Source organism: Camellia sinensis, chromosome 14, assembly GCF_055761805.1.
Source record: "Camellia sinensis isolate YWXY chromosome 14, ASM5576180v1, whole genome shotgun sequence".
NCBI classification, from domain to species: domain Eukaryota; kingdom Viridiplantae; phylum Streptophyta; class Magnoliopsida; order Ericales; family Theaceae; genus Camellia; species Camellia sinensis.
In genome coordinates this window covers 48,950,215-48,962,999 of record NC_138974.1, presented here as the reverse complement: position 1 = coordinate 48,962,999, position 12,785 = coordinate 48,950,215, and the positions used below count along the sequence as shown (strand labels likewise).

General features: G+C 37.1%; 1 protein-coding gene across 1 annotated transcript; it reads left to right on the top strand.

Annotated features, from left to right (window-relative positions):
- Positions 1-532: 532 nt before the first annotated feature.
- LOC114312475 (uncharacterized) lies at positions 533-1,825 on the top strand. Its single transcript, XM_028258716.2, has one exon. The coding sequence runs from the start codon at positions 533-535 to the stop codon at positions 1,823-1,825; it is 1,293 nt and encodes a 430-aa protein (XP_028114517.2).
- The last annotated feature ends 10,960 nt before the right edge of the window (positions 1,826-12,785 follow it).

Genomic DNA, 12,785 nt, shown 5'->3' with positions numbered 1-12,785 from the left:
TTTTCTAAGAGAAAATATTATTTTTTTATTATTTCTCAATGTTTACCTAATGTTTTGAGCATACATGATATGACAAACACTTAGATGACTCAAGGAACTATTTGACATGTAAACACTAGAAGACCAAATGCGATGATTAGGGATGGCTGCTATATTTGGTTTCAAAATCTCAATTTTATGTCTAACTCAACAAAGAAATATGTCAAATAGCTAAAATAGATGAATATGCTTTTCTAAGAATAAGTAAACTAATATGTAACAATTTCAAGACCACAATTTATATAGCAATTGTAATCTATATATCAATTTCATCACTTACTATATGATTTTTTTTTCACCCTTTACTCTAAATTGCATATTTTACTTGAATAGTAATTCTTGTTTATCACTTACTATTGTGATACATCATTTGGTCATGAAAGGGATGTGGAACCATAATCTTGTGGGCCATAAAAAAATGTGGAACCATAATCTTGTAAATTCTCTAATTCAAAGGAATTCCACATAACCATGGCTTTGTAGGTGACCAAATATGGACAAGAGTTGGATGTTACTTAAGAATAGGATGAGTTCCCAGTATCGAGATGGGGTGAAGGCTTTTGTTCAATTTGCAATGATGAATGTAGGGCCAAATGATAAGATTCGTTGCCCATGTATGGACTGTTTGAATTGTGAACGACATACTTGTAAAATTGTGGAGTATCATTTAGTTGTGAAAGAGATGTCCCCTTCTTATAAGACTTGGGTGCATCACGGGGAATCTGTTCCCATGAATCAATCTCATGCATTGAATGATGACAACCACAATAACTTTGGAAGTGTTGGGAATAGAATGGAAGTAGAGACAGGCGAAGATCAAGAGGAAATCCTAAATTTGTTAGAAGATGTTTACATAGGGACTACCATAAATGATGATGAAAATAAAGAGGATGAAGAGGACGGTGACAATGACAATGACAATGAGGATGATGTGGCTAACAATGTTGAAAAAGAGGGCGTGCCCAACTTTAACAAATTGTTGAATGATGCTCAAAGAGAGTTGTACCCTGGGTGTCGTAAGTTTTCTCTTTTATCATTTGTTATTAAGATGCTTCATGTGAAGGTGTTGAACAAGTGGAGCAATAAGTCTTTCAATATGTTGTTGGGGATATTAAAGGACCTTCTACCGGTAAGTGATCAAGTGATTCCATGGACCCTTTATGAAGCCAAAAAATTCTTACGTGCCTTAGGCTTAGGATATTTGTCGATTCATGCATGCAAGTATGATTGTGCACTTTTCTGGAAAGAGAATGCAAATTTAGAGAATTGTCCGATTTGTCAAGAATCTAGATACAAGTCGAATTATGGAAAAGGTAAAAAAATTCCTCACAAGACCTTAAGATACTTCCTGTTGACATCAAGGTTGCAGAGATTATATATGTCGAGAAAAACAGCAATAGATATGAGATGGCATAAAGAGAAACGAGTAGATGATGGGATATTGAGACACTCGGCTGATGGTGAGGCATGGAAGGATTTTGATAGGCAACATCCTTTGTTTTCCCAAGAGAGTCGAAATGTGAGGTTAGGGTTGGCCACTGATGGTTTCAATCCTTTTGGAAACATGAGCAACTCGTACAGTATGTGGCCTGTGATTGTTATGCCTTACAACTTGCCTCCTTGGAAATGTATGAAACAATCATTTAGTATGCTGTCATTGCTTATCCCCGGACCACAAGCACCAGGGAGAGATATCGATGTTTACATGCGACCATTAATTGATGAGTTGAAGGAGTTGTGGGAAGATGGTGTGCTTACTTATGATGCCTCAACTGAAACTACATAGCCTATCCAAATTTTAACCTTTTAGCAACAAATTGTAATTTTATAGCAACAAAATATATGATTTTTGGCGACCAATTTTGCTTGTCGCTAAATGTCTACATACGATGACAATTTCTGATTTCGTCGCCAATACTTTTAGTGACAGGCCTTTGGCGACAAATTGTATATTTGTCGCCGATTCTTTTGGCGAAGAAATTTGTACTTTTGGTGACCAATTTTTGGGTCGCCAAATGTGTTTTTTGTTGTAGTGTTCATCACAAGGGCAGAAATAAACCGGTGGTAATCAAAGAAGCAACATAAATTAAAATTTTAGAGAAAATTGATCTTAATCAGTCAAGGCACATAAGTTATTCCTTATAAGATATTGCATCGCAAAGAAAATTGATCAAATCAAGCAAGGCACAATGAGGGAAACAAACCAATGGTCAGAGAAATTTTGGAATTTCACTGAGATTTCAGTGGCGATAGAAATCTAACATGTCGAGGTGCAAGAGAGTAGACTGGTGTCTTCTGCAGCTGTTTGGTCAAGCTTTGCAGGTTCCACTTGACATATCTTGGGAATTCAGTTACGTTACTGTTTTCCCAGTCAATGATATTCGCATGTTCACAAAGCCAATACTGTGATGGAAATTGAAGTAATTAAGGCTCCGTTTGGTTGTGTTTTGTAAACGTGATTTCACACCTACATGTGAATATGATGTTTGGTAGAAGTTTTGGAATCACGTTTCCAAAACTCTGCAGAGAGCTCTGTCTCAGGCACACTTTTCAGAATTTTTTTTTTACAAATTTTGCCTAACCGGTTGTCCGGCTGGTTGACTGGAATAGTGATTTTTTTTTTTTTTTTCAATTGATATGTTAATTTTTATATAATCGAACAAAATATTTTCTGAAATTTTTAAAAAAATTTATGTGCTTTAAAATAATTTTGAGTTGTATGTTTAGTTATGAGTTGTAAATTTTTGTATCAAATATCAAATGTCACATCAATAATTCTCCACTCAAATCAAAACTCTTTTCAAAATTATTTTCAAAACTCTTTACCAAATAAATTTTTCACACTCAAATCATAATTTCAAACCCCACAAACTCAAAATACAACTCATACTCTCAAATCATAATTACAAAACTCTACTAAACACAACCTAAATTTTACTAAACACACAAATTTGTATGTATCATAACTATAATTTTGAATGGAAATTCTACTTACCAGTAATGCAATAACACACCCCGTTACTTTTTTGAAGCTTCGTGCAATGTTGTGATAGAATCGATTAATGTTGCTGTGATTGCTTCTGGCCAATCATACTGCTTCATTGATTCAAGAGGTTCCACGTACTTGATAAAAACCCACCCTATTGAATTCCCACTTGTTGCAAAAAATAGGGCGAGACACAAGTACAATGTAACAATGACTGCTACATCTTTGAAGTCAGTTGGTTGCTTGGCTTTCATTACTTTGACCAAGGCATTCTTTGACCAGTGAGTCTTGTGTCCTTTGGGAATCTTCGCCTTAGGAATGCAGTGTTTGGCTTTTTTGAGTATCTCAATGACATGGCTCATTTACCACCTTGCAAACCAAAATTCAAGGTCATGTCATTGGTTGTAAAGGTCAAGTTCTTTTTACCAACTGTGAATGCTTTTGTTTTTTCATTGTAACATTAGATTATTGCAACTACATCATCATCAGATTTCCTAGACTTCCTTGGATCCAACCTTCCAGTTGTTAGAGCTTGGATCAAATACCAGAGTGGAGTCTTTTGAAGCTCTTCAAGTTGGTTTGAATTGAATTTAAGGGTTTGAAAAATGAGACAACAAATGAGAGGTTAGATCGATATTGAATGTTGTAATGAGCTCTCATTCTTTGGAGTTTAATAGGTTTTTTTCCCCTTGAGCTTGAGTCTTTTGAAGTTGGGGTATTCATCTTGATGCTTGTTGCTTCATCACCTTGGACTTGTGTTTTTTGGTGAGAAGTTTGTGGTGTTTTGCTACTTTTTAATCTAAGATCATAAGAAGACTCAGAGAGTTTCTATTTCTTTCATGGTGTTTTTGGGGTTTTGCTGCTTTTGCGTTTCGCCATTTCTAGACAATGAAAATATAATGATGTCAACATTAAATCCCAGAGAAAATTGAACATGCTAGAGAAAATTGAACATGTCAGAGAAAATTACTCATAATGAAGAAAATTAAGGTGGCCAGAGAAAATTATAAATGTCAAAGAAAATTAGACACTGAAAGGCAAAGCAACGTAAACATGCCACAAAAACTTACAGAATAGAGAAACCAAGAATTGAACAAAATAAACATACCAGAGAAAATTTCAAAAAAGAAACATAAATTTAGCAAGCCACATAATATTAAAATGCCAGAGAAATTTACAGTCACAACCAGAGAAAATTAAACATGGTAGACAGACACAATGGAGAAAAGTAATGTGGAATACATGTAGCCACAGTTAATTTCCATTCCCAGATAAAATAAACAAAACAACATAAACATGACAGACAAATTTTGAATAATTGCTAAAAATTACATATAGACGTAAATATAGTCAGAGAAAATTCAAGAAAGAAACATAAATCTAGTAAGCACAAAAAATAAAAATGACAGAGAAAATTATACATTCTAGATAAAATTAAACATGACAAGCCAGAGAAAATTTCCATCCTATAATATGAAAATGCAAGAGAAATTTACAGACAACCAAAGAAAATTAAACACGACAGACACACACAAGAGAGAAAAATGATGTGGCTAGAGAAAATTATAAATGCTAGAGAAACATAGACACAACCAAGAGACCAAAATTACATATAGATGTAAAATATAGTCAAAGAAAATTCAAGAAAGAAACATAAATCTAGCAAGCACATAAAATGGCAATGACAGAGAAAATTACACATTCCAGAGAAAATTAAAATGCCAGAGAAATTTGAATGAATTGCATTTGAAAATTACACAGAGAAATATAGAGAAATTAACCATTCCAAAGAAAATAGGGGAATAAATAGAAACAAATGGGAGAATAAACGTGCTAGAGAAAATTCAAAGAAGAAACATAGATCAAACAAATACCAGAGAAATTCAAATGACAGAGAAATTTACAGACAAAATCACACAAACATCTTCAAGAATAAATTCAAAACTCAGAGAAATAACATTTTAACATTTTTCAAATTCACGTAGCATTTTATTACGAAATTGAAACTGTAATTAATGAAAGGCTAATATAATATGCAATTAACTGTGTTTCTAGAGAAAAACTAGTTGGATTATAGAAAACATACCAGAGTAAGGATGAAACCCTAATTACGAACTGATATGCCCTGAGATGAAGATGCAATGAGATGAAGATGAACTGAGATGACGATGAACAGTGAAAACGGGTCAAAAAAATTTGTAAGAAAGGAATGGAAAAGATTTTGGCAGAAGATAATGAAACCCCAATGTCGATAGTGAAGATGATTGTTAAACCCTAATTCTTCTGTTCTCTTGCTCGTGAAGATGGTTGGATGTTTGGAATAGAACTAAGTCGTCAGAATGCAGTGGAGTGTTCTTAGTTGATTTGTGAAGGGTATGTTGGTCCAAGAAAGAATTAAAAATGCACGCATTATAGATGAGGGACCTAATGCATCATCCCTTTTTTTGGTGTCCTCTATCCTCTAAATTACTATTATTAGGGACCTTAAAAAAAAATCTCCTAGAATAAAATATTACATTCAAATCATAATCATTTTATTTTTTCTCTTACAAAAGTCAAAAAGTCTATCCAAACAAGACTTTTTAACCTCAGACTAAAATAGCCAAAAAACTAAAAAACCAACTCACATCTCAAACGAAGGCCTAATAAACCAATTCCGTGCCACATCATTAATCATCACAATTTAAGAAATTTTAATATATATTTCTTTTAAGAAATTAAAAGTCATTCTATAAGATCCAAGGTGGATTACGCTATTTTTTTTATTCAAACGAAAAATTACAAGACAGACAAAAGAAAACACCATAAAACACAAAAGAGGGCATAAACATATTGATAGGGAGATTTGTGCCGAACAACGAGTGTGGCTCTGCCTTTTTCGCCCCCCCTTTCAGAAGGTTTGAAAGAAAGGACTCACAGTTCGGACTCCAGCGGTTCTGAATCTAATCTCACAAGTGCAATGTGAAACTGATAAACACCAAAAAGTCCAAATCCGGCAAATCATTTTGGAAAATTGATTTCGAATAAAAAAGTGCCAAAATTGGACCGCTTTGCCAGATACAAAGTCGCCACCTAAATATTTTATTTTTGAGAAAATTTAGGAAACCCTAACTCGTGTCAAAGGCCACGTGTCCGTCATCACCAAAGTTGCCTCGACTCGGGACTTAAGTACGAAAAGGGAAGGTCATGAATTGAGCACCCCCACTCTCCCGATCAAAGATCGGCCTCTACTAATCATGATATGATTTTTTATAAACATTATGCGTTCTTATTCCGGTTATTAGCTAACATTACTATGTGATGCGCATAAGCAAGTATAGACTAGTTTGCTCAATTTGAAACAATTCAACTCATGTTTGTTTTTGCGAAAATGGTTTGAATTTGCCACCTCAAGTGGACTTAAAAGATGCGGATTTTCCACCAAATATAGTAGGCTTGAAACATGATTTGCCACTCAACAAAGTGGGCTTAAAGATGCACATTTGTTGAATTGTTCCAATTCAAACAGCAAGCCTTCATCCTCAGGCATTCATGCAATTTAGCATTTAAGCACATAGCCTCATGGCAAGCATGTTAATCATGACAACATTCACACTTATGCAAGTATGCTAAAGCGTAAAAACTCACCTAGTACTCCAAGCTAAGAAAACATGAGTTAGTAAATAATGCATGATTCCTAACTATACAAAATGCCTAATGCAACACATGCAATATGCAATTAATAGGCTCGGCTACTAATATAGCATATGGATCGATTTGAACAACATGTGATTAAATACGTATTCAAAGAAGTATTGAAATGACAATGCAGTTTAAATGATGCGCCGAGCCTCGGTACATGCAATACGAATGAATGGATGCAAGCATGCGATATGCTAATTGAAAAATGATCCATAATCTAACCATCAAAAGCGATTAAATAAAAGGAAGAAAGACGTGGGGTTAGAAAACATACACACACGCACGCACACTTATTACAACATTATGCCCTCGTGAATGAGGGTTCGAATGAATAAGAGCTAATTAACTAGCTACGCTAATTAAGCTAACTAATTATTATAAACCAAATGAATAACTAGCTAAGCTAATTACTAATTATTACAACACTTTAATTAACTAGTAAACTAATTATCTAAATTACAAAACAAATGCACACAAAGTAAGCATGTAAGACATTTAAACTACGCTGTCACTGCTTCGTCTCAGGCAGTGGAGGATGCACATGCTCGGTTTTTTCCTCGAAAAGACCTCCGTTTTGCTCAAGAAAGGCTATGTTTGCAGGGTTGAGCATACTTCAAAAACTTTCTGCTCCATCTTACTAAATACTTGCTGGGATTTACATCAGTGGCCTATCGGCCATGGATGGCTGCTGCCGGCCATCTGCTGGCTAGAGAGGTGCACTGCAGGCCAGAAATGAAGCCTTGCCGGCCAATGATGAGGCACTGCCGGCCACTGATGCATTGGATCACCATACTGCAACAGAGCACAAACAGAGCAAAAAGGGGGGTTTTTCCAGGGGTATGTTTGTACTATGTCCCTCCTTATCATTTCAAAATCTCAAAGGAGCGACACATTTGGATCCAAAACCATCAATCAAGCAAGTTCATTGAATGATGGCCAAAGATCCAAGTTGTACAATTTCGATAAATGTACAAATATGACCAACAAGACCACCCTATCATGAATGATCAAGGGCAATGGAGACCTAGGAAAATGGCACATTTCATCACTTTTGAGTATAAAATGTTCCATTTTCCTTGTGTCCAAATTAACATCCGATTTGAGCACATGCAATGCAACACAAAGAATGCTTATCTTACCTCTTTTACTTGTCAATTTTTGTTTACTCATTTTAATTACCAAATCATTCATTAATCCATTAAGTCCATTGGTGAGTGTCCTCTAATGGAAAGAGGGCTCAAACCACAAGTTGCTTTGGAGCATGAAAGAGGTATTACACTGTTGGTAATGAACCCCCAAAGGGATTAAACCATTAGGTGTATTACCTCCATTTCACACTTAGGCAAACAAGTGGCTTGAAACCACTTTCAAAGAAAATCAAAAGTGAAGAATTGAGAGGATTTGCAGAGATTGATTAAGTACTGGAAATGAATGATAAAAGCACTAAAACATGCAACCAACTCAAGCCAATGAGGGTTAAAGCCTTAAAACACTATGCTACTGAATGAATTAACACTACAATCACACAAAACAAGACTCAAATGACTTAATCACCCAAAAACAAAGTTACAACAGTCCAAAAAAGAGCCTAAATCATGCTGAAATTAAGCTACAAACTGCTAGAAAAATAGGCTAACACATACAGCTATCTAGGCTAGCAAACAAGACAAAAGGAGAGGAGGCTAACCCCTCCTATTTTGAACTTCAAAACATGATTTTTACCACTAAAATTACTCTGGAATTCAGTGTTTAAAACCTTGGAAAAATATAGTAAAAGGGTGGGAAACACAAGGGCAAAGGCCTCCAAAATAAGGTATAAAGAAGGGCTATTAACCCCTCAACCTTTAATGGCCTTAGGACCCAAGCTTCAGCCCAAAAACACAGACTTTTTATAGCACAAAATCAATTGGAAAACATGCTGGAATGAAGACAATAGTAGCTAAAACAATAAGCTTATACATGGAGCTTTTGAGCTAGTAAACAAACATAAAGAAGGGCGGCTAACCCCTCTATTTTTGGGATCTCAAAATAACATTTTTATCCTCTGAAAATTAGTGGTAAACAGGCCTAAAAAAAGTTGGTTTGAAAGTGTTAAACAAAGGTACAAAAGCTATACAAGCAAAGAAGCAATAAGGGTAAACCACCCCCTAATTGAAAATGGCCTCAAACCAACACTTTTAGGCCACAAAAACAGATTTTTTTACAGTCCAAAGACAGGCCAAAAATATCCCAAAAACAATAGAAGAAGATGGCAAAGCAAGTATGTAAAACAAGCTATCAAAGCAAGAGTTATATCTCTTGAAGCCAAAGCACAAATGAGGCAATAAATCCAGCCAAGACTACCTTATAGAACTTAAAGAGAGTCCCAAGTAACCTCAGCCCAAAGATAAGCAACTTTGGTTAAGGGTTGATAGGTAAACTTGAAGTGTATCTATACTTGCCTGCACAAAAGTTCAAGAGAGAGAGAAATGTAGAGAGAGAAAGAGAGAGAGAGAGAGAAAGAGTTGTAGAGAGAGACTTCCAAAAAATTTTTAACCTTAAAAACAGTAGATAAGGTCCTCTATATATAGAAATATATGGCTTCAGGTCAAAAATATCAATATAGGACAGCTGGAGCAGTGTGGAACAGCTGGAGGGAAAATATCTGCACAAAATCTGACTTTTGACACCAATGGCCGGCAAATGTAGACGTCCCCGGATGTCCCGAGAAAAATCCCGTTTTGTCCATTAGGCTTACTACAGTTCGGACTCAATGTCACGGTTCTTAATCTGATCTCGCAAAGTGCAATGTGAGATTAATAAATCACCAAAGAGTCCAAATCCAGCAAATTGTTTTGAAAAACTGATTTTTTAGAAAGAAGTGCCAAACATGGACTGCTTTGCCAGATACAGAGTCGCCACCTAAATATTTTATTTTGGAGGAATTTAGGAAACCCTGACTCGTGCTTAAGGCCACGTGTCCATCATCACCAAAGTTGCCTCGCCTCGGGAACTTGGGTACGATTGGGGAAGGTCATGCAATGAGCACCCCCGCTCGCCCGATCAAAGATCGGCCACTACTAAACATGATATCTTGTTTTTGAAAACATATGTGCTCTTATTCCGGTTTATTAGCCTAGAATTGCTACGTGATGCGCACAGCATACAAGTATAGACTCGATCACCTAAGTTGGAACAAAGCATCTCATGTTTGTTTTTGAAAGCGATTTGCTACTCGCAAGTAGGCTAAAATACGGATTTTGCCACCCTTGAGTGGGCTTAGAAAACATGGTGATTTGCCACTTTCAAGTGGGCTTAAAACTCGCAATCGATGAATTGTTCCAATTTAAATAATCCAACCTTCACCCACAGGCATTCAGGTAGGTATATCACATAAACAGTTAGCCTTATGGCAAGCATGCTATCATGGCAGTCACTCACAGACATACAAGGATGCTAAAGCATAAACACTCACTGAGTACTCCAAGCCAAAACAGAAACTAGTTAGTAATCAATACATGATCCTAGTTCATGTTAAGATGGCTAATGCAACACATGCAAAATGCAACTAAGATAGGCTCGGCTATTCTAAGATGGCATATGAGATGCTACAGATAACATGTATTCAACTCGGAATTGAAATACAATATAGTTAGTATGATGCGCCGAGTCCGGTGCATGCAAGACAGATGAATGAATGCAAACATGCGAAGCATAAGGATGTGAATTGAAACATGCCCTAAAACTAACCATCGTAAGCTGGTAAATAAAAGAGAGAAAGACGTAGGGTTGGAAGACATGCAGCACACACACGCACACTTATTACAACAATTACGCCCTCTCGACGGAGGGTCCAAATAAATGATACAACACCAATTAGCTAATCTAAGCTAATCTAATTAAGCTAGTTATTACACAACCAAAATGAATAATAAATTACAGGTAATTATTACACAATTCTAATTAATTAACAAACTAATTAAGTAAGCAATTACACTAGCATGCAAACTACATGAATGTGGACTACCTCAACTCTGCCTTGAATGATAAAGGATGCATGCATGCTCGAGTCGCCTTGTCAGGAAATCCATCGCGATGCCCCGGCTTGCCTTTGTTTGCAATTAATTTCAGAAATTTGCACAAAGCTCCAGAGAGATGAAACTCCACCCCGGGAAACTGTGGGAAGGCTGCCGACCAGCTTATAGGCATGGGAGACCACCTGCCGACCACCTTTTGTGGTGGAAACCAAAAAAAGTGGTCGGCCGACCAGTTTCCTCTCCTGGTTTCTAGTTTTTCTGCAACAAAGGGAAAGAGAGAGGCACGGCAAAGTATTTGCAACACATGTGTGTATGACCACTCTCCCATCATTGCATACGCTCAAGGAAGTGTAGTCCTCGACCCTAGGCCACCAATCACGTATTTCGATGCATGATGGCTGAGGAGCTGAATTGCACGACTCAATGTGAAATGAATACACACGCAACACCTAAAGCCAACAACTCCATCATGGGTAGTCAAGAATGTCGGCGACCGGGAATCGAGGCACGTTTCGTCACTTTGAGTACGAGACGTCCTTCGTTTCCCTTGTTTGGACTAACTCCTATCCCAAACACAATGCAACAAACATGACATGCACAAATGCAACTCTAGCATGCAATCCTAAAGCAATGCAACTAAGTCGTGCAAACATGCAAGGGATGAACATGCAAACATGCATCTAGCATACACAATGCTATAAGCTATATGGCACGCGCAATGCTCATGACACTTGGCATACACAATGCACATAGAAACTAACACACACAATGAGATGAACAAGGCATGCACGATGCAATGATCAATCATGCGACAACATGGCATCCTCAATGCTATGAGCTACAATGGCATACCCGATGCAAAAATGGACTTAAACCAAAATGGATGGGCCTCAGCCCCACCCAAATCAGTGGCCAAACATGATGAATACAAGACTCCAAAACTCATGCTAGCATACACAATGCAAGGACCTAAGCCCAAGGGCACAAAATGCAACTCTACAAAAGCATTGAAAGGGTGAAATATGGCATACAATGACACATGTTCCAGCTCTGAAATGACATACAAAATGGCTCCAAATCATGCAAACAACTCACACAATGCATGTTGAAAGGCTCAAGTACCGAAGCTAGTGAAGCACATTACACTAAAGGCATGCAAGGCGATGCTCAAATGACAAAACCAACTCCCAAACAGACCTTAAGCAGGCCCAAAATAGTGGCAAAATGAGCCAAGATGGTGGCTTGAAAGGCATAAGAATGAAGCTCAATGCAAAGGCTCATAAATGGGGTATAATGATGCAACTATCAAACACATTGAAAGAGTCACAAACATGAGAATATGGCCAAGAAATAAACTCTGAAATATCATGCTCAATGATGCTAAAACATGCAAACACCTCAAGTTAAGCATGCAAGGGGATTCAAAACTCAAGGCTAAGCAAGGCTATTATACTACAACCATACATGGCAAGCATCATTCGACCAAGGGACCTCAAAAAAGAGCTAAGGAAGCCCAAAGTATGAACAAAATCAGTTTGGAGCATGGCCAAAATATGCTAGCATAGAGGGCCAAAATATGCTAGCATAGAGAGCCAAAACAACATGCATTATAAGCTAGTGAACATGATTTACACTACAAGCTTGTGAAGCATATGAGAGGCTACCAAACCAGCCAAAAATAGAATCATGGCATGCCAAATGCTAGCCAAAAACCCACTGAAACATGACCAATACATGCAAGAATGAGGTGTTACTTTGATAGGCTATGCAAGGGATTGTTCTACACATGCAAGAGGCAAACAAAAGGTGACCAAACCAGCCATAGACAGAGTCTAGGCAGGTCCTAAAAGTCACTAAAAAGGGCCTGAACCAAGGCTAGGAAGTGTGGAAATATATGCTCATTTGGAAAGCCAAAAATGCAAGCAAACAAGGCCAAAAGAGAAAGGGTCACCCCTCTCTGATTTTGGCCCTCAAAACCACATGCCAACCACTGAAAATCCACTGGATTTCAGTGGCCAAAGGGGCAAGCAAAGCTCAACACAAAGGTCTCATGGAATGGCTCA

Bases quoted from the DNA above. Each gene is read 5' to 3' on its own strand.
- LOC114312475 (XM_028258716.2), top strand. From the start codon at position 533: ATGGACAAGAGTTGGATGTTACTTAAGAATAGGATGAGTTCCCAGTAT.